Source organism: Leuciscus leuciscus (genome assembly GCF_965113295.1).
Source record: "Leuciscus leuciscus genome assembly, chromosome: 17".
NCBI classification, from domain to species: Eukaryota; Metazoa; Chordata; class Actinopteri; order Cypriniformes; family Leuciscidae; genus Leuciscus; species Leuciscus leuciscus.
The window spans coordinates 26,400,091-26,427,445 of record NC_138741.1 but is presented as its reverse complement, the minus strand read 5'-3'; the positions used below and the strand labels follow the sequence as shown (position 1 = coordinate 26,427,445).

The 27,355-nt window shown below is 41.0% G+C and overlaps 3 protein-coding genes across 9 annotated transcripts in view; 2 read left to right on the top strand and 1 right to left on the bottom strand.

Annotated features, from left to right (window-relative positions):
- Positions 1 to 9,434, top strand: part of mapkbp1 (mitogen-activated protein kinase binding protein 1) — a 52,232-nt gene extending 42,798 nt beyond the window's left edge. For 2 of the 4 annotated variants that reach the window (XM_082142282.1, XM_082142280.1), the window contains 9 exons: positions 701 to 928; positions 1,351 to 1,475; positions 2,754 to 2,893; positions 2,998 to 3,183; positions 3,280 to 3,355; positions 3,474 to 3,763; positions 4,708 to 5,577; positions 6,907 to 6,992; positions 7,118 to 9,434. In XM_082142282.1, coding sequence (XP_081998408.1) covers positions 701 to 928; positions 1,351 to 1,475; positions 2,754 to 2,893; positions 2,998 to 3,183; positions 3,280 to 3,355; positions 3,474 to 3,763; positions 4,708 to 5,577; positions 6,907 to 6,992; positions 7,118 to 7,372 — 2,256 coding nt within the window. In that variant the 3' untranslated portion in view covers positions 7,373 to 9,434. Of the gene's footprint in view, positions 1 to 700; positions 929 to 1,350; positions 1,476 to 2,753; positions 2,894 to 2,997; positions 3,184 to 3,279; positions 3,356 to 3,473; positions 3,764 to 4,707; positions 5,749 to 6,906; positions 6,993 to 7,117 lie in introns of all 4 variants that reach the window. The other 2 variants (XM_082142281.1, XM_082142279.1) reach the window with 2 other exon arrangements.
- jmjd7 (jumonji domain containing 7) lies at positions 866 to 24,162 on the bottom strand. 3 transcript variants are annotated; one of them, XR_014199067.1, is made up of 11 exons: positions 23,891 to 24,162; positions 22,991 to 23,144; positions 22,642 to 22,895; positions 22,488 to 22,544; positions 21,816 to 21,911; positions 21,621 to 21,697; positions 21,318 to 21,477; positions 10,483 to 10,603; positions 2,443 to 2,475; positions 1,355 to 1,438; positions 866 to 920 (listed from the first exon to the last, which is right to left on the bottom strand). XR_014199067.1 is itself a non-coding variant. In XM_082142358.1 (8 exons), the coding sequence occupies exons 1-8, from the start codon at positions 23,937 to 23,939 to the stop codon at positions 10,515 to 10,517; spliced, it is 936 nt and encodes a 311-aa protein (XP_081998484.1). In that variant the 5' UTR covers positions 23,940 to 24,161; the 3' UTR covers positions 10,366 to 10,514. The 3 variants fall into 3 exon arrangements, 1 of the variants encoding a protein (XP_081998484.1); XR_014199068.1 differs by lacking the exon at positions 2,443 to 2,475 and having other exon boundaries at positions 897 to 920; XM_082142358.1 differs by lacking the exons at positions 866 to 920; positions 1,355 to 1,438; positions 2,443 to 2,475 and having other exon boundaries at positions 10,366 to 10,603; positions 23,891 to 24,161.
- A 289-nt stretch (positions 24,163 to 24,451) lies between these two features.
- On the top strand, positions 24,452 to 27,040 carry tbpl2 (TATA box binding protein like 2). 2 transcript variants are annotated; one of them, XM_082142360.1, is made up of 7 exons: positions 24,452 to 24,503; positions 24,913 to 25,277; positions 25,569 to 25,656; positions 25,888 to 25,979; positions 26,130 to 26,297; positions 26,416 to 26,510; positions 26,616 to 27,040. In XM_082142360.1, the coding sequence occupies exons 1-7, from the start codon at positions 24,459 to 24,461 to the stop codon at positions 26,690 to 26,692; spliced, it is 930 nt and encodes a 309-aa protein (XP_081998486.1). In that variant the 5' UTR covers positions 24,452 to 24,458; the 3' UTR covers positions 26,693 to 27,040. The 2 variants fall into 2 exon arrangements, with proteins under 2 accessions (XP_081998486.1, XP_081998485.1); XM_082142359.1 differs by having other exon boundaries at positions 26,127 to 26,297.
- The last annotated feature ends 315 nt before the right edge of the window (positions 27,041 to 27,355 follow it).

The window sequence follows — 27,355 nt, the reverse complement described above, 5'->3', positions numbered from 1 at the left end:
ATGTCATTTAAAAAATATGGAAAGTAGAGGAAATAAGTTAATGCAGCCTCTTATTTACATGAGGTAAACATAAAGCTTCTTGGTTTATATTTTTAATGCATATTATAAATATATACATATAATACATATTTAAAAATTGTGTTGCATATATTGCTGCCACAATAACGACCCATTTCAAATGTTTACGTGCTTGGCTTTCTCTGTCTCCTTTTTGTTCTTAACAGCTCCCACTCGCTGAGTTAGAGCGGTGATGAAATATTGTTCTTGTAAATACTTTCCAGCATTTTATTAATAAAAATGTACGTCTTTAAAATGCATAAAAATTACAGTTAAGCACAACAGTTATTGTACGGTGCTCCGCAGTGGTCAAAAAGGATTTAAACTGTGAATTTCGAAGTGATCTCTTCTTGTAAACTCAGATATGTGGATTCGGACGACATTTAAATTACCACACGACCTTGGTGTTTGTCAAAAAACAGTAGGTAATTCGGCCGGGGATTTTAATGTGGTTGGTGGGAGAAAAACACTGACATTATGGATTTGGACAGCAATAAAATCACCAACTGGCAACATCCCCATGAGAAACAATTACCAACCAAATAGGGCTTATGACAATTTCACATAATTTTAACTTTGATTTTCTCATTTGGTTTATTTCTTCTACATGCTGCTCTTTAACACACCTCTTCTCTCTTCTCAGCAGTCCAGCAGTTGTGAACTTGAGGGTTCAGGTCCACGGCCAAGGCGGCGCTGGTCCAGGCGAATGGGCAGTATGGATCTGAAGGTGAAGTCCATGCTGGACCTGAGGCAGCTAGAGTCTTTTGCCTTGCCTCTCTTCCCCAGCAAAACCCATGTTCATAAAGATCCTCCTCCGCTTAGGAACCAGGAACTGGGCAGCACCATCAGTCTTCAGACCTTAGCTGCATGGGTGAGATACAGAATCCTTCAAAGAATAGCTATAGATTTATATGAAAATAAGCAAAACATATGTATACACTTGTATCTTTGTATCTAATGTGATATAATGTCCAATATAGTCTCACAGAGCCAGACTTGGGCATAAATCTGTTCCTCTTTGCAGTTTGAACGGACTAGAAACAGTTCACTTTTTGCATGAAATGTATAAAATTGACAAATTTATTTAAAAAAACAGCATTCACCAAAGTAGAATCTCATAAGAATAATGCTGTAGTCTCTGCGTCAGGTTGTAGAGACAACACAGAAGACATGAGTTAAATGAGAATCAAAACAGCTCTGAAATCAATGCCATAAAATGTTTATTTGTGTGCTTCTCAATGCAGACCTGTTTGTCTGTTCTGTACCATATTGACTTGTGTATATTCTCTGTAGGTACCTGAAGAGAGTGGACCAGGAGAAAAAACACGTCCTCGTTACATTCAGCTGTCTCCTCAAACTCCAGAGACAGAGGTCCTCTATCCTGAGGGATGTGAAGATCAAATCAGTCTTGCATGCAGGTCAGTAAAAAAAAAAAAAAACTTCTACCACACAAAAATGAAAATTCTGTCATGAAGGCCCTGTCCCAAATGGCGCACTTCATGCGGACTTTCGGTCTCGTGGACTTAAATTGCGCGTGCTCGCCGAGTCTACGAGTCTGTAGGCCGTCCCATTCAGCATTTTAACGCTCTGAAGTGTGCTCAGCAGCGCCCCCTTTGTACCCTTGAAGCGGTCTTCCACAAAGCCCGCATAGATGCAGGCTCCACGCACTTTAACTACCCAGGAATCCTTGCAAAAGGCCAATCACACAACAGATGGGAGGAGATTTCGCTCACGGATAATTGTTGACATGGCTGAGAAGAAAATATTACGGTTTTTATGACCTAGATTTAAATTTGACCAATTGTTACCTACAGTTTATACAAACATTATGGTCATCGACCAGTGGTTGATGTCTCAAACATAATAATAGTGTGTTGGATAATACGATCGCATTATGATTCATTAAATAAATAGAACCGAACAGTGCTTTACTGAGTCATATGTAAACGTAGTATGAATATTGAAACCTGTAAATTCATCTGAAACTCATGCACATTTTCATTATGTGTTAAAATTGTAATCTTAGTTCAAATGGAACATTATTATGTACAACTGTATACATCATTTAAATAAGCATGATGTATCTATTGTCTAATGCCCAGGTGGCATGCACAATATCAAAATACAGAACTATAAAATTAGGCTGTGTAGTTGACATGGAGATGAGACGTCGGAGCGCAAAAATTTGATTTCTCCTGTCCAACAACAACCAGACCGTTATTTCCGGCGTGACGATCGAGTCTGTCCCAAAAATACCTCTCAACGTGCCCTCGTGGACTCGCGCCAAGGGCCCTATAGGTCTGCACTACATGACGTCACCAAAGTGTGGACTCTGAGGAAGTCCACAAGTCCGGAGTGTGCCATTTGGGACAGGGCCTTACTCACCCCTATGTAGTCCCAAACCTGACTTTCTTTCTCCTGCGGAACACAAAAGATAATATTTTTAAGAATGCTTGGAACAAAAACATTGGAGCCCGTTGGAGACATTTCTCAAAAGATCTTTTTTTTTTATGTACCACAGAAGAAAGAAAGTCATGCATTTTTCAAACAACATGAGGGTGAATAACTGATGGTGGAATGTCCATGTTTGGCTGGATTATTCCTTGTATTGTGCAGTTCAAATACAATGATCTAAAACACCCAGCTGAGATGATCCTCAAATGTCTGTCCACTCCCTTCTCTTTGTTTGTACATAGTGAGTATCAGGTGAAAAAGTTGCCCCATGTAGTGAGATGTGCTAAAGCAAACTCTTGTCCTGAGAAGCAGAGTCCAGACAGTGCCTGCTCTATGGATTATTCCAGCAGTCGTCTCTCTAGCCCCGAGCACCCTGGAGAAGGTAGAGAAAAACTAAACTAGAAGACAGTCATTTTTGTTAAAGCAATAGATGCAATGGGTCCTTGATGAGATAAAGGATTGTGTATTTCTATGTGTTCGCTGTAGACTCTGAGCCGACTGAGCCACTGAGTGTAGATGGAAACTCATCGGAACTGGATATGGAAGATCTTGATGAGGAAGAGGAGGATAGTTTGAGAAAGAATGAGGTTCAGACTCCTGTACCTGAGACCCCAGACCAGGAGGCCTTTCTAAAGAAGCATTTTGCAAACCTGTCGGACCTCAACAAACCTGGTAGGGTGTTAGTCATGTTCACAATTTTCTTACCAAAATTGTCTTTATTGTAAGTATGAGTTCTCATACTTTTTTTTTGTTTTGTTTTTTTGGCAGCAAGTCCAACCAGACTAAGTCCAAATATCTCTGACAGCATGTCATCGAAGTTCCTTTCTCAGAACTCATCTAGCAGGTAAGACAGTCTCCCTGTGAACAAATCCCTTCCAACTGTGACTTCTGTTCCAAATGACATTTGGACTTCCGAGAAGAAAAACATGACTTTACTCTTCCATTTTAATTTTTTTTACTAGAACTGCATTCTCATTCCCCACAAACAAAAGCACTGACAGTAAAACCACCAGTGGAGTGGTGCGGCCCCTTATCTCAGAGGTACGGCCCCTCATGGAGAATAAGAGTCCAGGCAAACAGCAGGAATCCCAGGGCTCTGAGAGGACAACAGGTCAGCGTTTAATCCAAAAGAAACGCACACCTGTCATGGACTCCCGCAGACTGATCAGCCCCGTTGCTAAAGCTGCCGCAAGTTACAACAGTTCTGCGGGCATGAGGAAAGCTCAATCTATCCACAACATCTCCTCAGAGGGTAAAGCATCCATGAACTTGCGCTACAGAATACAGGATTTTGTTTTATATTAGTTGCTCCAGGGAGTCTGTCCCTGTATAGATGTACTGAACGTTGCTTTTGTATAATGCTTACTAAAAAAAGTGGTTAAAGATAACCTAGTTGGGTGATTCATGGGTTAGTAGCATAAGAGTATGCACAAAAAAAGAAAAAGAAAAATATTTTAAAAGGAAAGAAAAATCTAGTTTGAAAATGTCTAGGTCTTAGAAATAAAAATTTTGTATTTAGGTTGGTTTCAAGAAAAGTTTCAGTTTACTTGGTGGTGTAGCCATTAACTAAAAAGTTATATCTAAAGTGATATTTTCCTTACAACTTATAAGTGCACATTTCTTAATTATTTTCGAAATAGGTTTTTAAATGTATTTTTGAACAGATTATTAGATAGCACAAAAAAATGTGTACTAATATTCATACTACCATTGTGCCCTTGAGAAAGGTGTGTAACCCTAAAAGCTGGAAAATACTGCAAGACTTTTGCTTAGATTTGTGCCCTTATTTGCAGTCTGGTGGAGTCAACACTTCTGCAGATTTTGCCCAGTTGACAGATTTTGCAGAAAATCTCAAAGTGTATGATGGGCATTATTTTGAGCCGATTTTAGATCACACATAGTTTTCATTTGTCATGCGTCTTCTAGCCGGTATTGTATAATCCACAGTGGTTTAGTGTATGATGCTCAGTTTTTCTCTGTTACTATTTAAAGAGTCAGCAATTGTATGTTGACTAGTGTTTTAAAATCTGTTAAGTCATATAGTGTTTTCCAGCCTTAAGTTGCTCCAGGGGCATTTTCTTTGTAGTAAAAATTATTTGCTATAATTTTTCATTAGAAGTGTCTGCTAAATGAAGAATAACTTGGAGATTTTTCTTTTCTCACATTAATCAACTGATCCCTCCCTCTTCTGATCAGCTGACATTGTCCAGATATCCAGTCGTCCTTCTAAGGAAGTCCACCCACAGCCTCAGACCTCTGAAAGACAACGGCGTTCCCTTCCAACCGTCCCACTCACCAGCCCCACCACTACCCTGCCCAAGGACATCACTACGCCTACGAAGTCCAAATCCCGTTCCTATATGAGTCCTACCACTAGCTCTATGGCCAAGATTTCCCGCTCTGTTTCAATGGGTGACAACTTGAATGAACTAGGAGAAGACACAGGATCTTCAGACCAACGCAGGAGCTCAGGTTCTGACTGTTCAAACCCTCGGAGCTCCTCCCAGAGCAAGCCCACCACTCCTGTTACCCATGTGTCTTCCTTTAATACTTTGGCATCCCCTTTTCCAGGCCCCTACACACCACATGCAGCAGTTATACCCACATTGAGTGCTGGCCCAACTGGAAACTCTCCCTCTAAAGGTCTCCAGGTCAAACTGACCGGCAGTTCTCGACCCCTGCTCCATATAGACATTCCCAATCCTCTTCCAGATAAACTCTCATTATCTTCCCTCTCACCGAGCAGCAAGAGCCCCAATCTTGTACAAAAGGAAAAGGATTCCTTGAGTAGAACCCCAACAACTCTTCCTTCACTTCCTGGAGCAGTTCACTTGCCCAACAGCATCGTACAGCCGGTCACAGCTGTTGGTTTGAGCCCATCTGAAACCCCAGACCAGATTGAGCTCAGTATGGTACTTATTCCCAGCCAGACCACAAACTTAACGGAAGATGAACATCACTCGCACACAGAGCCAAAAAAAGAGGATATCCCTGAGGCTGAGTGCGCTCCCATGAGTCAAAGCAGCACAAGTCTTCTACGGTCTTCCTCAGGAGCTCAAGACTCAGGTTTGCTGGGACATCAGTCTTCCCTCATTCCATCTTCCATTCTGCTACGACTTGGGCTGTCTAAACACATGTTTACCAAAGGGCTCTGGCCTCTCTCATCCTCCACCTCCTCCATCACTTCTTTCATCTCCTCTTCACCCTCTCCATCCATTAATCATTACCACCTGCAGGGTGAGGCATGCCCTTACTAACACTTGCTGTAACATCCACCCTTTAAACCAGTGGTACTCAACCAGTTTATGGGCCAAGTTTACACATTTAGGCCCGGTCTCACAGACAGGGCTTGGATTAAGCTAGGATTAGGCCTTGGTTCAATTAGGACATTTAAGTAGCTTTTATAAACATGCTTTAGAAAAAAAAACATTACTGATGTGCATTTTAAGATATGTCAGTTCAAGTGGCTTTCAGTTAAAACAGCTCAAACATTAATTTTAGTCTGGGACTAAGTTTAAGCCTTGTCTGTGAAACCGGGGGTTATTTTACTTGCTAAAACATTCTTCATTAAACCAAAGACACGGATGATCCTCAAAGCCTAACTGTAATTCATAGTGTAAAGTTTTATGAACAAACCACACTTAACATGCATGCACGCAATAAGCTTTGTTGGAACTAAATATTGCCCTCAGATTTTATATTTATAGCAAGGAAAACATACCTTTCGACTGATTATTGTCCTGATTTTAGGGTACTTTTCTGCAGAGTTAAGCTCTATTAAACCTGCCTGGAAGATTCTAGTGATCTTGAAGACTTTGATTAGCTGTTTCAGGTGCATTTAATTAGGGATAGACCTAAATTCTTCTGGAAAGTGGCCCTCCAGGAGCAGGATTGGACATCCCTGAGTTAGGTCAAGGGTGTCCAATCCTACTCCTGGAGGGGTCTACCTTCCTTTAGTGTTTAGCTACAACCCTAGTTAAATATACCAGAACCCGTTAAAGGTCTTTGAAATTAAGGTTGGGATTGGAGTTAAACTCTGCAAGAAAGTGACCCTCCTAGAGCAAGATTGGACCTGGAACAACATTCCTACCAACCAATCAATAACCTCTGATCTTTAACGTCCTGAAACAATTGTCTTAAGATCATCATCAATTGTTTCCCTCCAGTTTTAGTTAGGGTTAGGGTTGTTGTTGTTCCAGGAAAATCAAATAATGTTAATCCATGTCATACTTCTGTAAATCACTTTGTGCTGAGTACCACTTCTCTAAATCATTTTCAGTGCTTTATACTTCTCAGTTTCACTCTTTTGAAGGCTCAGTCAAAATTGGATGGTTTTGTTGCAAAGCTCATTTTAAGACTCACTGTGACTAACAGAGTTCGGTTTCTCTTTTGCAGACACATCTCTCAGTGTGGATTCTTGTAGGCTGGTTGCCAATGAATTGCAGAGCAGTTTTAAAAGAGCCTCCTACCTCTACAAAATGGTAGGTTATCATTAGGTCACATTCACATGTAATTGTAGAGTAGGCTGCACTTCAGCCCACACGTCTGCCTAAACTGTTTTGTGCGGCTGACTTGACTAACTTTGCATATGTGTGCGATCCTGTAGCTAAGCAACTCCACCAACTCCAGTGAGGAGCAGCAGGAAATGACACATGTGCTGGCCGAAGCATTTCAGGCAATGAGAGATGAGCTGAATTGCCTGCCACCATGCACTCCTTCGAGACAGCCCAGCACTTGCACAGTGTCCATGCTGGCTAACAGTAATGCAACACTGGGTGACGACAGGACACTAGCCCTTCTAGAGCAGTACTCCAAATTGCTGCTCAGTGCTGTAGAGAAGAGGATGGACAACAAAATCTGACTACTCAGTGTGCTGTGGCTGCAACAGGATACCAAGCCATGAAGACTGCACAGCAGACTGTTTTAGATAGTGAGGAGCTTTTAATAAAGAGATTGAGAAGAAATGCCACTATCCTACCTCCCTATTTAGCATGCTACTATGGCAGCAACACACCCCTGATTTTTCTCACCTCTTTGTGCCCTGCTACTAAAAATGTATCCGGATATTTTAGCCATTGTAACTTTTGAAAGACCTACATGTAATCAAGGAGAGTAATTGATTACATGGTTTGTTGACTGCATGGTACAGTAATTTGGTCACTGTCTTAAAGACAAATTAGCAGTTTTATATGGATACAATATTCTGTATATAACTGAAACAGTTACAGAGAAAATTAACTGTTGTTGTTCAGAGGAATCTCTGGCCAGCATTATGTATTTGAACATTGTATTTGATATTTTAAAAACAATTCTCAATGCAGGGACCGGTATCCCTGGAAGTCTTAGCAATGGAGATTTGTCACCCTTTTACCTTTTATTATGGAATGATTTTTATACTGTATTTTGTGTTTGTGCTGATACTCTAAAGTTGAATTGGGACATTGGGACATCGTATTTATTCTCATGTGATTGGTCAATGAGTCGCACAGAGACTCTTCAATGTGTGTTTGTTGTACAGTGTCAATGTCCTGATACCCAGCAGGGTCAGTTGGGTGTCAGAGGAAAAATTTGGGTAAATTTTGAAGGATGATTTTGTATTATTTGCAGGACTTTTTTGTACTTGAAGGGTCACTTTTTCTCATGGATACGGGTGCCTTAATCTTGACCAGCAATTTGTTTTAAGGAATAAATCCGGCATTTGTAATTCAAGCAGGTTATATATCAAAATGATCAGTGATATTTGTATGTTGTCCACCCCTAATTGCAAATATTAACAGAGACAAAACTGCCATAAAAGCACTGAACTGAATTGACCATTCTGGTGACACTGATGGAGATGCATTAGCCAAGTAGATAGAAAAAGCTTCTTGAACTTTTGTGCACAAATTATGAGAAAGGTTTTGAAAATATCCTTGTCCTGAAACTAAATGCATTTTTACATATTGCTTTCTGGTGATGACTTCTTAGAGGTATTTTTTATTGTCATGTGATGTGCTCTCATTTCCCCAAGAGATAAACAAAACAGTCACTCTGTAATCCACAATCCTTTGCTAACTAGGTTGAGGTGTTGCCTCTCTGACCTCTGCTAGAAACAATTCTTCTTTTCCAAAATATTGATTGTACATTAGGAACTTTTTTGTTATTAAGCTTATGGCTCTTTTCCACCGAGTGGTACAGTACAGTATGATTCGGGATGGTAAACCCTGATGCGGCTTGAGTTTCCACCGCCAACAGTACCCTTACTTGATAGGCGTTGTGTATGCTGTAAAGCGATCGACATCATTCTCGCATGAAGAAGAAAGCGACACAGGAAACAACAATGGTGGATATACAGCAGATCTTGTTCTTTCTTTTCACATTTTGTTGAAACGGTATTGTGTTTCAACTGTATTTTAAACAATGGCGCCTCTTGTGTTGTCATTCCCCTTGTAGCAAGCGCAAGCGACAATTCTCTGTCAACTAATCAACGTTTTGCAGGGAGTCTAGCTCCAACCTTTAGGTACCGGACTACTGCGCTAAGGTTCGGTATTTTGGTACCATTCACAACTTCTGACAATCCAAACGGAAATAATTGCGTACCGTACCGCTCAGTGGAAACAAGCCATTAATTCCAATGAAGACATTGTAATGTTGTGTACTGTAACTTCTTTAGATGGACCTGCACATATTTTATTGTGTCCAGCTTTTCTACTGATACAAATCGTACCAAAGCTAGGTGCACACTGTACGATTTTGGGGTTCTAAAAAATTGAATGTATGATAAATTAGCATGACATGCTCTTTGTGAATGAAATGTCAGAATGTGAAACGATTAATGATGTAAACACCCAGCCAATGACATTAGTCGTGACCAAAGATGCATATCATACAGCATGACATAAGATACAGGTGATGTCACAGTCACCATTGCCTTTTATCCAGGACTTTACTGGGGCCATCTTGTACAGTCTGACGGAAAAAAATAAATAAAATTTGCACAGTGTACACCCAGCTTAAGTTAACACTACAACTAGTTCAGTACAGCTACAACTTTCCTGGTGTCTGAGATGCATAAATTCTATTTATTGACTTGTTACTTAGTTCCACCTCTGTCACATTCTTTTGAGGATTGTGGGTACAAATGTATTAACAATGAAAGAGGCATACTGTGCAATTACAACAATGCAAATTTTTACTCATAGTAGCCCCAAAAAACTGATATACACCCTATTTCACCAATGGCAGATTGCACTGGCAATCTTGTAGTAAAATAGATTTATTAAGACCCATTTGGTATGCAACAAATGCTCTCATTTGCTATCTCATAGAAAGTGCTGTGGCTTTAAGAGAGAGTAAAAATGCATGAGATAAAAATGATATATAACGTAAGCCCAAACAGACTTGATTTAGCTAAGTAGAGGGCTTCAGTGATGTAGCAGAAGTGAAAACCGTACAGTAGGACTGCATCAGTAACAAAAGCACTATGTGAGAATCAGCATGAATACACTACATTATGCATGAAGAACAGCAGAATTTAGGGTTGGCTTGCTCCCTGAACTAGAATGCATGGTTGTACGCTTGAGCTGCTCCTCATGAATAATCATGCAAACCATCAGCTTTCAGCGCTATCTCTGTGGTGACTAGCTCTGCTTTCATGTAACGTATGGCCAATTGATCAAGACGTAGTTTAGGATTACAGATGGACCCATAGTTTCTAAGAAACTTCTTTCTTTTTGGAAACTTGTGACTTTGTCTTACCTTTTGCTCCAAACCGAAGTCAAGTGTTTCTATTCTCAGTGTTTATACAGTCTATCATCTGAAATCTCTTTCTCAGAGAAGTCAAACAAATAAAACTGTATTTATTACATGGTAAACTGCATTGTTTATTGCAATATTTATTCCATATCACTAAAAAAATATCATGAAGTCTTTGAATCTTCACATGTAAAGCCACCAGTTGTTGATAATCAAATATATTAACCAAAACTTCACCTTTGAACAGGATATATTATGTGATAACAGTCTCATAGTGATCCCACAGCGTTTGTCAGGGACTCCACCAGCTGGAAGTAATTGTACTTGATATCAAATTCCATGTCATACCAGAAATTCACTGCCAAGACAAAAAGAACATGTTAAACATCACTATTAATCATGATTATTTACATTATTGACCATAAGAGCACAGAACAGAATATGCAAGGAGGGATTCACCAAAGTTTTGGCTAACGAAAATAGTTTTGTTGGCGGGCCAAAATCAGTGACCAAAAAAGACATTTAATCAGTGCTTCTCCGATGGGATGTTTCGACTGTATACATGCATCTATTTTATACACACAACGTGGATAAGCTACAACAATTAAACATTTCAGATATGTGAACACTAGCTCTGGATTGTTTCTCGGTTTTAATCGGTAATGATATGGTTTCTTAAATCTAAAATCTTTTAGTCTGTGTTGTTCCCTTTCAAAATGGAACTTTGACACGGCGTCATGGCGTGTCAGTGGTGTCTGAACATGGCAGTCTTTATGGCTGATGGCACTGGCAGTCTATGACGTCACAAGCAGAGGACCTGCAAAAACTTTTGTCTTATGGAGCCGTTTGTTTTGAGCAAATGGACAAAAAATGTCAGGCAGAAGCAAGAGTTTTCAGCAGTGTGTTCCTCTGTGTAGACGTTTCCTTACACCTGTGGACTAGGGTTGGGCATCGTTTGAATTTTAACGATTTCGATTCTTATCGATTCTAATTTTGATTCCAATAAGGAAAAAAAAAAAATTATAGAATTCACATTTATTCTAAGTCTAATTGCAAAACATTTCATTGTAGCTGAATACAATGAACAAAAATCAACAGGCTAAAGAACACTTACACAAGGAACTTTAGCCTATGTTGTAAAAACACCATAGAAAAAACAAAAAGCCTAACTAATATAAATATCAAGCATTATTAAAGACAAGTAAACATTCAGTAAATAAAAAATACACTAATTAAAAGCTATCACACAAATAAATATAACTGAACAAAGATATGATTGAAATAAACTGTTAAGATTTTCAGGTACAAAAACTATAATCAAATGGTAAATAACACTGCACTATATAAATAAAATAAACATTACAAATATACACTGAACAAAATTATAAACGCAACACTTTCGTTTTTGCCCCCATTTTTCATTAGCTGAACTCAAAGATCTAAGACTTTTTCTATTTGCACAAAAGGCCTATTTCTCTCAAATATTGTTCACAAATCTGTCTAAATCTGTGTTATGCCTGGCTCACACTACAGGAGTTTTAGGCCGATTTATGCCCGATTTCCCCCTCCCGAGAATCGGAGAAAAAATCTTGTCGAGGACCTTGATCGGTTCCGATGTTCGGCGCAGATTATCTGGTAATGTGAGGTGTTCACAGATCGAATCTTGCACCTGCCGATCTGCTCTCACACAAATCGGGCTCGCCCCGATCATATCAAACATGTTTGATATTTAAGATTTTAAATCGGGATGAGCAAGTCTGTGATTACGTCAGTGCTGTCAAAATAGCCAGGAAACAAGTAGGGCTGTCGTGCTGAAGGAATTTCCCTTGAGATAATTTTGAGTGACTCAACTCGATATGCGTTTTTATCTCCATTTATTTATTGCTAAATAAATGAGTGTTACGCTGTGGTCAGCAGGCACAAAGACGAGTACATGTTCATGAAACCGAAAGTAAAAAGCGCGTTAAAACGAAGTGGATTAAAATGAAGATACAACACGTCAAAATAAGGGTCGGGGGTCCACATAATATAATAAACACAACATAAACATGACAATGAGCTTGTTAGACCATTGTTATATAACAGTTAATTCCTTGAATCTCACTTTACGAGAGGCTTTCTGCTGATATTTTTACCAGTATTGACATTGAAAGTCTCTGCGCATTAGAGACTGTCACTCAGTCATTAAACTGTTCTTTCAACGGAAATGTAAAAATGCGGATGCATTCACAGATAGGTGCTAGATGTAATGAAACAAGCTGTTAATTATTTTAATATTTAATTTAAACTTTGAGCTCCACTTTACAAGACTCTGAGCAGGACAACGCTAAAGCTGATGCGTCACTCCATGATCAACGCCGGCATTGATTTATTGTATTGACCAGCGCTGACGCCATGAGAAATATCCTTAAAAGGATGATTTTTGAAAGATTTCGCTTTCCTTGGTCAGGGCTACCTTTTCACCAATATGACTTGATATGAAGGCACACCCGTCGTTTTGGGCGGCCAGGGGGCTGTGGCCGCCCCCAAAAATGCTTGTGTTTTTTTGTGCTATTTGTTAAAATATTATAATGTTATTTTTTTTCCATTTAGGCTATGTTGATTATGAAAAGTGAACAGCACGAGTAAGATATGATGTGCAATGTATCGGGAGACATAGAGTGGGTCAGACATGATTTTGACCACTTCATTACGTTTTGCTTTGTAGAAAGCCTTTCTTTAAAGTGAATTTCGTTTTGTATAAATTGTTTCTTAATTTATATAATTTTTTTATCAACCAATTGCCAATTGCCAATTGCCTGGAAGCAAATATAGCAGACAATAATCATGCAACATGACATAGAGGCGCCTGCGCTGTCACTTGCATTGCTCGTGAACTGGAGCGCATCTCATCATAAATTAACCGAAACTCAGTGTATGCCTCACAGACATGAGAAATACATCGAATCTTTAAATGTCTTTAAACGAAACAATTCAAAACGAAAAGAAATAGGCTACTCTCTGATTATGTAATCCATGTGCATTTCTCTCTATAGGCGCGTTCACTACGGAGATGGCGATCGTCAACTTCATCTTTGCAGCCGACAGAAAACACTAGTTTATTAATAAAATCAATGCACGCGTCACCGGATTTACAAATGCACATCTAGCTTGTTGCACGCTTGTTGCACGCTTGTTGTCGAAATAACGAGATATTATGTTGAAATAACATTATTAGCCTAATAATAATAAATCTTTAATCAATATTTGATTGAATGCTGAATGCTGTGCTTGGTCAATTTAATAAAATTAATACTTTAATTGTGACAATTAAAATAATTGAATATTAAATATTAAGTGGCCAATTTTTGTAATATGGGCTCGGGTAGGGTCGGGCTTGATTTTTTTGGGCCCGATCTAAGCTCTTAACTCAAAGTACCGGTAGGTTCAAAGTCTCTGTGCGTGTGTGTGTGTGTGTGTGTGTGTGTGTGTGTGTGTGTGTGTGTGTGTGTGTGTGTGTGTGTGTGTCTCATGGCAATGCATGTCCCATATGTTTCCATGCTTTTCCACTTCAGATCTGCTGCGTGAGATCACGTGAGGCGCTTCCTCTGGCACGATAATCTTAATAACATTTTGTAGTGTGTGGTGCACCGCGATTTTCAAACCTTGTAGTGTGAGCATGTTTAAGATTTGAGGGACGAAAATCTGCAAAGATTCTCCTTAAGTGTGTGCTGCAACCAGATTTCAAAATCGGTTAGGATTTTAAAACTCCTGTAGTGTGAGCCAGGCATTAGTGAGCACTTCTCCTTTGCCGAGATAATCCATCCACCTCACAGGTGTGGCATATCAAGATGCTGATTAGACAGCATGATTATTGCACAGGTGTGTATCCAGTCAGTATCTGGTGTGACCATAATTTGCCTCACGCAGTGCAACACATCTCCTTTGCATAAAGTTGATCAGGTTGTTGATCGTGGCCTGTGGAATGTTGGTTCACTCCTCTTCAATGGCTGTGCGAAGTTGCTGGATATTGGAAGGACCTGGAACACGTATACGCCGATCCAAGTTTAAGTAGGGCCTAAGCTCTCCTGCAGCTCCTGTAGGGTCAAGGCCTGGACGATGAGAGTTGCTGGACACCCTGTGTTCTGCCCTGCTTTCATCTCCCTCCCTTTGACATAAGAGCATGGATTTAGGCTTTCCCCTCAAAGAGCAGCAGTTATATAGCCTTGCTTGTCCTTTGTAAAGACAAGTTGCCTGAATATTCACTTGGGTAGAGCAGGGTAATGGAAAACCATAGCTGCTTTTCCACTGTCGGGCCCAACCGTTCTCTTTGCTTAACCATTCCGTTCCGTGCCGATCTGGGCCCAGCCCAATGTGGATGCGGTGGGGCTAATAATGGAGCTCTTTGAAATGGAATACAAATGTGTCAGCCATTGTCTTGGTAACGCAAGAGTTTACAGATGATATGAGATAAATATGTTTATGCTTAAATCCATGTTTTGGAGGATGATCAGATATTTATTTAAATTGTATTATTAACATTTAGCAAGCTACAGAGAAACTGGTAGCCAGGCAACAGACATGTGACCAATCCTGAGTTGCATTCTACCAGCACGGTTCCAGCCTGAATTCCAGTGAAGGTGGTAAGGTTCCTAAGGTTTCAGTTCTTTGCAGGCTCCCTTTACAAAAGCTGCTCAATTACCCATTAGGATAATGAGCAAGGTGGACGAGATTATTACGGATACTTATGATACTCCCAGTACTTGTCTACTTGTTTTGAAGTAGGGATATTGCTTTAAGTAGGGCCTGAGCTTCCTTGGGGTCAGGAGTCTGGGAAATAACATTACTGGGCACAAGGTTAAAGAATGTTACCTTTGTTTCTCTCCTTCCTTGGATCAGAGGGCTCCCTAGAGTAGCCTGGTGGCCTCTCTTCTTGTTAGGGCAGCACTTTAAAGTGCTGTGGTATTAGAATTCCAGGTCAGATTTTCCTCAATGTGGACTCCCAGAAACTGCAAGTCTGAAACCCTCTCCAGACAGTCTACGCTGATGAGAAAGGGCTGAATGGCTGTTTTATTCTTCTTGTAGTCAATGATCAGATTTTTGGTTTTGGTGGTTTTAAGGACCAAGTTATTACACCACACAGACAGCCGCTCCAACTTGTCCCGATATGCAGACTCATCCCCCTTCGAGATGCATCCCACAACAGTGATGTCATCATCAAACTTGATGATTCTATTGCTGGAGTGTGCTGGGATGCAGTCGTGAGTATATATAGGGTATAGAGTAGGAGGCTCAGCACACATCCCTGAGGGGAGCCAGTCTGAGGGCTGAGGATATATAGGGGCCTACTTTGACCCTCTGGAAGCAACCTGACAAGAAGTCCTTTATTTATTCAGAGGCAGATGGAGTGGGATAGTCTGCCCACTTGGTCAACAGTCTGTGGGGTAGGATTGTAGGTGGATCAGAGCATTGTGAAGAGCTGTGGCTATGGCATTCTCTTAGATCTATTTGCTCTATATGCAAACTGGTGTGTGTGTGTGTGTGTGTGTGTGTGTGTGTGTGTGTGTGTGTGTGTGTGTGTGTGTGTGTGTGTGTGTGTGTGTGTGTGTGGAATATGGGTGGAAGGCAGGAAATTATATGACTCTGGACCAGTTTCTCAAATGCCACTGAGCAATAATGATTTAGGCTGCTAACGGTAGGTTTTTTTTTTCTCCATCCATCCATCTTCTTCGGCTTATCCGGGGGCCGGGTCGCGGGGGCAGCAGTCTAAGCAGGGATGCCCAGACTTCCCTCTCCCTAGACACTTCCTTCAGCTCTCCCGGGGGGACACCGAGGCGTTCCCAGGTCAGCCGGGAGACATAGTCCCTCCAGCGTGTCCTAGGTCTTCCCCGGGGTTTCCTCCCGGCGGGACATGCCCGGAACACCTTCCCGGGAAGGCGTCCAGGAGGCATCCGGAAAAGATGCCGAGCCACCTCAGCTGGCCCCTCTCGATGTGGAGGAGCAGCGGCTCTACTCTTAGCTCCTCCCGAGTGACCGAGCTTCTCACCCTATCTCTAAGGGATCGCCCAGCCACCCTGCGGAGAAAGCTCATTTCGGCCGCCTGTATCCGGGATCTTGTCCTTTCGGTCATGACCCACAGCTCATGACCATAGGTGAGAGTAGGAACGTAGATTGACCGGTAAATCAAGAGCTTCGCCTTGCGGCTCAGCTCTTTCTTCACCACGACAGACCAGTACATCGACTGCATTACTGCAGAAGCTGCACCGATCCGTCTGTCAATCTCCCGTTCCATCCTTCCCTCACTCGTGAACAAGACCCCAAGATACTTTAACTCCTCCACTTGAGGCAGAAACTCTCCACCAACCTGAAGCGGGCAAACCACCCTTTTCCGACTGAGAACCATGGCCTCGGATTTGGAGGTGCTGATTCTCATCCCAGCCGCTTCACACTCGGCTGCAAACCGCCCAAGTGCATACCGAAGGTCCTGGTCTGATGGGGCCAGCACGACAACATCATCCGCAAAGAGCAGAGATGAAATCGCGTGGTTCCCAAACCTGACACCCTCCAGCCCCTGGCTGCGCCTAGAAATTCTGTCCATAAAAATTATGAACAGAACCGGCGACAAAGGGCAGCCCTGCCGGAGTCCAACACGCACCGGGAACAAGTCTGACTTACTGCCGGCAATGCGAACCAAGCTCCTGCTCCAGTCGTACAGGGACCAGATAGCCCTTAGCAAAGGGCCCCGAATCCCATACTCCCAAAGCACCCTCCACAAGATGCCGCGAGGGACACAGTCGAATGCCTTCTCCAAATCCACAAAGCACATGCGGATTGGTTGGGCAAACTCCCATGAACCCACCAGCACCGTGGAGAGGGTATAGAGCTGGTCCAGTGTTCCACGACCGGGACGAAAAACCACACTGTTCCTCCTGAATCCGAGGTTCTACTATCGGCCGTATTCTCCTCTTCAGTACCCTGGCCTAGACTTTCCCGGGGAGGCTGAGAAGTGTGATCCCCCTATAGTTGGAGCACACCCTCCGGTCCCCCTTCTTAAAAAGAGGGACCACCACCCCGGTCTGCCAGTCCAAAGGTACTGTCCCCGACCGCCACGCGATGCTGCAGAGGCAATGTCAGCCAAGACAGCCCCACAACATCCTCTGTGACTTCAGACCGGGTGATGGACGAGTCCGCCTCCGAGCCCTCAGCCTCTGCTTCCTCAATGGAAGATGTGACGGCAGGATTGAGGAGATCCTCAAAGTGTTCCTTCCACCGTCCGATGACATCCCCAGTCGAGGTCAACAGCTGCCCACCTCCACTGTAAACAGCGTTGGTAGGGCACAACTTCCCCCTCCTGAGGCGCCGGACGGTTTGCAAGAATCTCTCCGAGGCCGACCGATAGTCCTTCTCCATGGCCTCACCGAACTCCTCCCAAGCCGGATTTTTTGCCTCCACAACCACCCGGGCTGCAGTCCGCTTGGCCTGTTGGTACCCGTCAGCAGCCTCAGGAGTCCCACAAGCCAGCCAGGCCCGATAGGACTCCTTCTTCAGCTTGACGGCATCCCTTACTTCCGGTGTCCACCACCGGGTTCGGGGATTGCCGCCTCGACAGGCACCGGATACCTTACGGCCACAGCTCCGAGTGGCCGCGTTGACAATGGAGGTGGAGAACATGGTCCACGCGGACTCAATATTTCCAGACTCCCTCGGGATCTGGTCGAAGCTCTGCCGGAGGTGGAAGTTGAAGATCTCTCTGACAGGGGAGTCGGTCAAACGTTCCCAACAGACCCTCACAGTACGTTTGGGTCTGCAGAGTCTGTCCAGCTTCCTCCCCCGCCATCGGATCCAACTCACCACCAGGTGGTGATCAGTTGACAGCTCCGCCCCTCTCTTCACCCGAGTGTCCAAGACATACAGCCGTAGGTCAGATAAAACAACCACAAAGTCAATCATCCACCTCCGGACTAGGGTGTCCTGGTGCCATGTGCACTGATGGACACCCTTAAACTTGAACATGGTGTTCGTTATGGACAAGCCGTAACTAGCACAGAAGTCCAATAACAGAACACCACTCGGGTTCAGATCAGGGGGGCCGTTCCTCCCAATCACGCCCCTCCAGGTGTCACTGTCGCTGCCCACGTGGGCGTTGAAGTCCCCCAGTAGAACGACGGAGTCCCCAGTCGGAGCACTTTCCAGCACCCCTCCCAGAGACCCAAAGAAGGCCGGGTACTCTACACTGCCGTTTGGCCCATAGGCGCACACGACAGTGAGAGACCTATCCCCGACCCGAAGGCGCAGGGAAGCGACCCTCTCGTTCACCGGGGTGAACTCCAACACATGGCGGCTGAGCTGGGGGTCTATAAGCAAACCCACACCAGCCTTCCTCTGAGCTGGAGGTCTATAAGCAAACCCACCCACAGCCTTCCTCTGATTCACAGCCCTCAGTGTGCGCTTGTCCTCTTGCTCCTCCACAATGAAGGTGTGGCTACTGTGAGCTGCTGGATATAATGTGATGAAAGTCTGGACTTCTCTTGTCATCCAGTGCTTCTGGTTGGGATAAACCCTGATATGCCTGTACCCAGTGTCAATATCCATTTAATACTTAATGTAGCCCAGGACAGCCGCAGTGTACTTCTCCAGGTTTGGTTTTCAAAAACATCCCAGTTTGTACTTTCAAAACAATCATGCACGTGATGAAAGGCATCTTCAGGCCATGTTTTAACAATCCTAGATGTAACAGGATATTAGGAGCATTGGCAAGTGCTCAGACTGGCCCAAGTGTGATAGTAGATAGTAGGCCAAGTTCTGGCCTTGTAGACCAGTTTGACATTGGAGTAGACCCTGTCCAGTATATTTGCACCTCTAGTAGCACACTTAAAGGGGTGGTTCGGGATTTTTGACATCGGACCTCATTTTTAAGTCAGCCTGGTTGTTATTCATCAGTGGAGACATTTGTTTTTCAAAATGATCCAGTCCTTATATTTGGATAGTTAGCCGATGCTAGGCTAGCGCGAGTCAATGGTATATGTTAGCCAGCCATTAAAAACCGTTTTACCCACTCCACAGTGCACCAAACGCAAATCAATTATAACACTAGACTATCGATGCAAATGTCCGTTGAGAGAATAATGTTAGAAATCAAACGTACCTTTCATCTCAATGATCCCAAAGGAACTAGTTTCTCAGCAGCTGCGGAATTTTACTTTGCTCCGGTTAGTAATGCGGCAAAAAGTAAACACAGAACAGAAGCGCACTACAGTCGTTACATCCAGTTAACGTTAGCTAGCATTCCTCAGCGATATCAAGGTCGCGGCAGGTAAATACACTTGCGTCATGTGTGTACCGGCTCACTCGGTTGCCTAGGTAATCAATATCACTCCGCTGCTGCTGTAGACAAGGCTTATGATTACAGGGAACAAATTTTAACTAATGCAATGTGATGAAAAGGTAAGTTTGATTTCTAACATTATTCTCTCAACGGACATATACATCGATAGTCTAGTGTTATAATTGATTTGCGTTTGGTGCACTGTGGAGTGGGTAAAACGTTTTTTAATGGCTGGCTAACATATACCATTGACTCGCGCTAGCCTAGCATCGGCTAACTATCCAAATATAAGGACTGGATAATTTAAAAAAAAAAATGTCTCCACTGATGAATAACAACCAGGCTGACTTAAAAATGAGGTCCGATGTCAAAAATCCCGAACCACCCCTTTAATGTGCTGGTGGAATTTAGGGAGCACTGCTTTCAATTCTGCATGATTTAAGTCCCCTGCTATAATGTGTACAGCCTCGGGATACCTGCTGTATTGGCTGCTAATGGCGTCATATAATTATCCCAGGGCCGAGCATTAGCATCAGGTGGAATATACACCACGGTTATCATGACCACAGCACAGTAAACTCCCGAGGAAAATATATGGGCCTGCATTTAACAGTCACATACTTCAGGTCTAGGGAGCAGTGACTGTCTACAGTCTTAGTCTTAGTACACCAGCTGTTGTTAACATACATGCACATCCCCCTCCCTTTGCCCTTACCGGATTCCCTGGTCCTGTCATAGCGATGTACTGTATGGCCTGCTAGCTCGATAGCCATGTCCGGAATAAATGAATGAAGCCAGGTCTCTATGATTTGCAAAATGCAGATGTCCTTAACGATTAAGTTCATTGCTATCTGTAGTTTCAGTTTATCCATCTTGTTAGTTAGGGATCTAGCATTGATTAGAAAAATACTATGAAGCGGTGGCTTATATGTGGCTTGTTGGCTTCATAGTAATTTTCTAACAAATGCTAGATCACCTTTTGAGAATGCATCAGGTATGCATCAGGTTAGCCTGAACGTCTCCTTCAGACAAAAGAGTTATGTCTTTTTCAGGCGCCCTCTTATACTCGGGGGCGTTCTGCTTGTGACGTCATTGGACTGCCGTCGGTCAATAAGTTTGCCATATTTGGTACAAGTATTCAAACACCGGTGACACTGAGGGCGTCCCCATAGCGTAGAGATGTTTTCAGTAGATGCTTGAAAAAAACGCATCTAATAATCGCAGAAAGCTTTTTGCTTTATTTTAATATGAAGCAAAATTTTCATTTTAAAATTCTGTTGATTTATTACAAAATTCAAACAATATATGTAATTTTGGCACTCTTTAATACTGTGTGACAGATCGCTGTAGCACCTCAGTTCAAGCGGCATGTTTGTGAACCGATCATCTTTTCCTTTTTACTACTAGTTAAGGCACCAAAAAAACATAAATGAACATCAGAAGGAATGTTGAAAGATACAGTACAACATACTGAAATGAACCCTGTCTCAATTAATCGCTCAATCAGTGTTTCAAGCAGGGGAAGATGTCAATAAAACAGCTAGTACAAACTGGAGTAGAAACACTTATATTATTAAAAAGTTGATATAAAACTGCCTTATGTTTAACTGTTTTAGCTATTTGAGCGTTGATTATTGAATAAGTTTGTTTAATTAATTGATTATTAATTTATTCTTATTTTCGGTTTTCGGCCAAATGCATCTTACATTTTCAGTTTTGGACTAGAATTTTCAATGTTAGCAATCTTGTTGGAGGTCACATCACCAACCCGCTATGCAGCCGTGAGACTGTCGCACATGGTGGAACCACAGGGAGGGCAGGTACAACATCTCTCCAGCTTTCACAGTGCAGTGCAGAGGTTTAGCCATCCTGTAGGAAGGATATCGCTCATAATCTGGGTTCAGAGGGTCAAGAGGGATCCAGGGAACCTGAAAGAGATATACAAGATATGGAAATATATTGAAGAAAATATTATTATTTTTATAAATGTTATCAAATTTATTTATAACATTCATAATAATAAAGTAAATATAAAATTAAATTTTAGTTTAATTTGAATAAACTTAAACACTTTGCTTGAATCTTCCTCATCCACTATTTCAAAGATGCCATCTTCTTTCTGTTTGTATGTCGCTGACTGGTAGAGCTCTATGAGGAGGAAATAAAACAATGCCAATAGACAGAGCCATGATGCCATTTCCTAAAGCATTTAATGTTAAGCTAAGCAAGCAAAATAAAAGATTAGGATAGAGAAACAACTCCTTACCATATGGTATGAAAGGTCTATCAGTCGGAGGAAGTAAAATAAATTCTTTTTGTCCAGAGATCACGCAGTATAGATTCTCATAATGATCTTTATGCACTATAGATACAACAAAACTGTGTTCACTCACAAAAATGGGTACATAAATAAGCAGTGGTTTCTCAACCTTTTTGACTCCAAGGTTACTGTGCACAACAGTATTCAAAGGCTCTCCTAGATTCATTTTTTTCAAGATTCCAGAAGTTTTAAGGTTCCTGCTCTTTTTAAACAATGGGTTTGCATGACTTTTCTAGTCATTTGTTATTTGCTGGATAAGAATTAAAAATGAGAATATTTAAAAATATTTTTTACTCACAATTTCTACACAATATCATATTTGAATACTTATTATTAAAATGGATATGGCTAGAAACACTTTTAAAATTAGGCTAAAATTAATTTTTAAAACTGGAAATCCTGGATCTTTGAAGAAAAGAAAAAAAAGTTGTTGAGGGGGTAAATTAAAATAAGATTTGTTGTTTTAGCAAATTTTAATGCTTGTTTGTCTTATTTTAAACAATTTAAATTATTTCATCTTGAGGCCCCTTTAGAAGGTTGCTGAGGTCTCCTGGTTGAGAACCACTGGTTTAAAGTTTACAATATTTGATGTTTATGAACAAGTGAAGACAAACTCACTTGATGTGACAGCGCTTTCCTCCCCAAGCCAGAAATTTACAGCATCAGGCTTTTTTCCTGAAAATTCAGAATCCACATTACACATTATTTTGCCATTCTCCAACCAACCAACCATTCTCCAGGTAGAAACTGAATGTAAAATGTGTGGACATACCAAGTGCTTCACTCATCCAGGGAATGTGAGTCTTTACGTCTCCCGTCAGCTCTGGTAACTCCTCAGTCAGATTTGAGCATTGCTTCTGAACATAAAACACACCACTGCTCTTCACCTTCCCCTCTACGATATCCAGCAGAGAGGTGAAGGTCATCTGACGTTCCTCTGGCATCACAAAGCGATTCCCGTTTATGGCATCTGCGTATCCATTTGGAGTGACGGCCACACTGATGACTTTGGAGCCCACTTTCTCTCTGCACAAATATGAAATAGTTTCATAGAAACATATTCAGGGCATAGGGTTTACACTTATAAGTCTCTGGCTGATCTGATCATCTGATTGGCTCACCTGAGATAAGTGGGGTTCCATTTAGACAAAGCTGGCCAATCACTGAAGGCATTGCGAATGATGCAGGGCTTATTGGGTCCAATCCAGTCACGATAAAACTGAAGTGAAGAGAGGGGCCCATCTAGGTATGGCACTGCATCATTAAGATAAAGCTCTGAGGAAGAAAATACATAACCATATCACACTGATATACAAGTCATTACAAGGCTTTCAACAAGAAAAGTATTACTTAGGTTTTGGAGTATTCTGGGTAAAAATCTAATTTGCACAAATAAAAACTTATTGTAACATTGTTTTCATAACAATTAATCCCAATTATCCTGAAATATATTGAGTGCTAGGGGGTCTGTGGAAAAGTTTAGAGAAAAGCAGTATTTATTTATTTAGAAAATAAAATAAAAATAAGATTAAACTTAGTAAATAAATAAGTTGAGTAAAATAAATGAAATATGACTTAAATAAATAATACATTTGATTAAAATGTTTTGTTTTTTTTTTTGATCAAAAGTACAGTACATCTTACATCTGCAACTTACAGAGAGTAAAAAACATAATGATATAATGAAGGCTAATAGAAACTACATTGTTTACACATTTATAATATACAATGTTCATAGTATTAATTGGGTCTATTTATATACATACAAATATATAGCTATCCTTCACGTTTTTGGATGGGGTCCTTCACATGCGAATCATCATATTTTGGGGGTCTGTGGCATCTAAAAGATTGATAAACCCTGTGTTAAAAGATATATTTTGGTGCAACAAATATTTTTGTATATATTCTGTAAATGGATAATGTGTAGATTTTCTATTGCATGTAAATTATCTATCTATCTATCGGCATATGATTATATGGTTATATATTAAATATGTTCAGATGTCAATAGAACTCACCCCGAGCTTCTTTAGGAAAATCCCTCAAGCATTCTTTAACTGCATCCATAACCCTATCCACATGTTTCTATGGAACCAATATATTGACTGTTGGTTTTTCACAAGCCTCCGTCAGCTTAAAATACACATAATATACTTTCTTTCCATACATGCCAAAGTATCTATACACGAAAAACTATACATTTAACCATTAATAGTTAGAAATTATTTGTGACAGCTCATGCACACCTCACGTTTAACAGTTGTTAAAATTATCATTTGTCTTCCGCTCATGCGCGTAAGTGACTGTTTACAGCGTTGTGTCTGTCTCCCTCTACTGTCCGGAGACTGCGTTGCATGAAAATATTTGGATTTTCAAGTTGTTATTTTCTGTTAGCGCAAAAAGCCAAAAAAACATTTGAAAGTGTGTTGTTTTATTACAAAAATATTTTATTTGAGCTTACTAGAAAGAACTAACTCCTCAGTTGTGATGGCATGATTTGTCACGCCTCTGTGAGTAGCTCCACACTTGATGCCAATTAGATCACAACAAATCCACAGCTACAGAAACCCTGAGACCACAAGGAACATGGATGAGGAGGCATCCCTCGAAAATTACTTTGACCATACTCTTGTAAGTTGTTAAATTAAATGCTGAAATGCTTGTTTTAGGTGAGTATAATTTGTTAGCTGAAAACATATCAATATTAGCGTGATGCACATGTTCCTATTACATAAATGAAGCAATTATAAATAAGAAAATGTATAATGAAACATATGAAAGAAATACAGTAATAAATACATGTGATATGTTACAGAAATTAATGAATAGACAAATGATATATTGCTATGCTAGTCATTCATTTAAGATGAGTAATCAATTTATTGTTTTAAAAAATGTAATTTACGTGATGAAAGTACTTATCCTCGTCATTTTTTTATTTGGAATGTTGGTCCTCCCAAACAATAGATGTCTGTTAAACTTAATTAATTGAATAGATACCATTAATGTATTTCTCACTTCTTCTTTTTGTTCTTCTAAGGGTTCATCTGATTACATCTTTGAGGGGGATCTGGGCCTACAGGGTCCTGCTTCTCAGCTCCAGGATTCCTCTTTCCTGTCCTCTTTAACCTCTCAGGAGAAAGATCTCACTGAGGACTTGGACCTGAGCTTCTTACCTGATGACCTGAGCACTCAAGATGAGCCACCACAGGCTGAGAATGACAGCAGGAATGAGGACAGTGGCGTTTACACCGACTGTCCACCGAGAGAGTCGACAGAGGCAGATACTGACACCAGTAATTTTGCCAAAAACACCTCACAGTTCAGTCTCCCGATGACTCCCATGACTCCTATGACCCCCATGACCCCAGTGACAGAGAGTTCAGGCATCATCCCCCAATTACAGTAAGACATTATATAGGGAAAATATGAAGAGTGTGTATCCGAGATTCTTTTTAACATCTAACTTACGGCATCAAATAGGCCTAGAGCTTTTTCAATCGTTGCAGAAAAGGCTGTAAAATATTTTGACTCCATAATTTCACCAAAACAAATGTCTGTAGTAAGTTACCTTTGCACATGTAAAGAGTGATTACTTTTGAACCACCCGCCGCTGGATGCTAGATTTTAGTGAGAAATGCATCTGTTGACCAATGCCAGTCTATATTTTCCAAACCAGTTTTTGATAATACACAGGAATATTGTGTCAACAGTGAATCTTGCTTGTCCTCTGGATCTCAAATCCATTGCACTTCAAGCTCGAAATGCTGAATACAACCCAAAGGTACTTTCCTACTGAAGTTTATATGTACAACCCTGTATAGAACTGTATTAAATCATAGACAAACATTATGTAGCTTTCAGTTCCTGTAAATTGTCATTGTTTACTCTGTTGACATAAAGATTGGTAAATATATATATGTACAGAATTTTCATGTTTGGGTGCACAATTTCTTTATGATAAACTGTTCCAGGTATTTTCACTATCATAACTCCAAATTTTGCTTATGTATAGCGTTTTGCTGCAGTTATAATGAGGATCCGTGAACCAAGAACTACCGCTCTCATTTTCAGCTCTGGAAAAATGGTCTGCACTGGAGCCAAGAGGTATACATAATATATATATTCAAAACTCCTAACTATGATGCATTAGGGTGGTACGGCTGTAAAACAGACAAATTTAGCTCAGAAATGGTCTCACATGTCAGTGTCTTTTACCCTATATTTTCCTTTTCCTTTGTTTATCTTTCCAAGCAGTGAGGAGCAATCTCGCCTTGCTGCACGGAAATATGCCCGGGTGGTACAGAAACTCGGTTTCCCTGCCAAATTCCTTGACTTCAAAATCCAAAACATGGTTGGAAGTTGTGATGTCTGCTTTCCTATACGCTTAGAAGGCCTGGTCCTCACTCACCAGCAGTTCAGCAGGTCTGGACGGGCGTCTGTCTGTCATAAATGACTTTGATGGTTACTGGCCCACAATAATATATGACTTGACTACATCGTAACATCTGTCTTTAACCAGTCAACCATTTTACCCCTACAGCTATGAGCCGGAGTTGTTTCCTGGTTTGATATATCGCATGGTGAAGCCACGTATTGTGCTGCTGATTTTTGTATCTGGAAAAGTTGTGCTCACAGGTAATTCTCTAGCATAATCTAACTTAGTGCATTCTTAAAAACATATTTGGCGGCCATGCATTGAAATAATTTTGTAAATCGATTTTTCTGTTATTATGATTTTAGGTGCGAAAGAGCGGGCAGAGATCTATGAAGCCTTTGAAAATATTTACCCCATCCTGAAAGGGTTCAGGAAGCAGTAGAAGCACTGCACGTAATGTGAATATTTGTCTATAATGATGTGCTTCGCATGTGTTAGTGGTTTGAATGCAATATTTCAATCTAACTTTTGTTATTGCACTTTGTTTATTGTCTTTATGTTTACTTTGTAATGTCTGCATTAGTGAGGGTTGCTGAGATAACAGAGCATCCTAAAAGTGTACTGTAAAGAGCAAATGTTTTGTTAAAAGTATTCAGCTTTGCCCTGTGTGGACTCTCGAATGGAGACATAAAGTATCCTCTTCAGTTATGACTATGTTTTGTCCCTATTGTACATGTTGAACTGCTTCTTGCTAATGCAGGTAAATAAACTTGAACACTTCTCTTTTGGATACTATTCGTGTGTGATTTTGTGTTTTTGAAAGAGTTTCTAATGCTCACCAAGGCTGCTTTTATATGATCAAAAATACATTAAAAACAGTAATATTGTGAAATATTATTACAATTTTAAATAACTCTTTTCTATTTTAATCTATTTTAAAAATTAAAATGTATTCCTGGACAAAGCTGAATTTTCAGCATCATTACCCCAGTCTTCAGCGTCACATGAGCCTTGACAAATCAATCTAATATGCTGATTTGGTGCTCAAGAAACATTTTGGATTCAAGAATGGTTATGGTAAATGTTTCCCCCACCACCACACACA

Coding starts and splice junctions, on each gene's coding strand:
- jmjd7 (XM_082142358.1), bottom strand. CDS start 23,939: ATGGATGCAGTTAAAGAATGCTTGAGGGATTTTCCTAAAGAAGCTCGG. Junction 23,145..23,890: donor TTTTCCTAAAGAAGCTCGGG/GTGAGTTCTATT, acceptor TTTCTTCCTCAG/AGCTTTATCTTAATGATGCA. Junction 22,545..22,641: donor CTGGATGAGTGAAGCACTTG/GTATGTCCACAC, acceptor CTGAATTTTCAG/GAAAAAAGCCTGATGCTGTA.
- tbpl2 (XM_082142359.1), top strand. CDS start 24,459: ATGGATGAGGAGGCATCCCTCGAAAATTACTTTGACCATACTCTT. Junction 24,504..24,912: donor ATTACTTTGACCATACTCTT/GTAAGTTGTTAA, acceptor TGTTCTTCTAAG/GGTTCATCTGATTACATCTT. Junction 25,278..25,568: donor GGCATCATCCCCCAATTACA/GTAAGACATTAT, acceptor GATAATACACAG/GAATATTGTGTCAACAGTGA.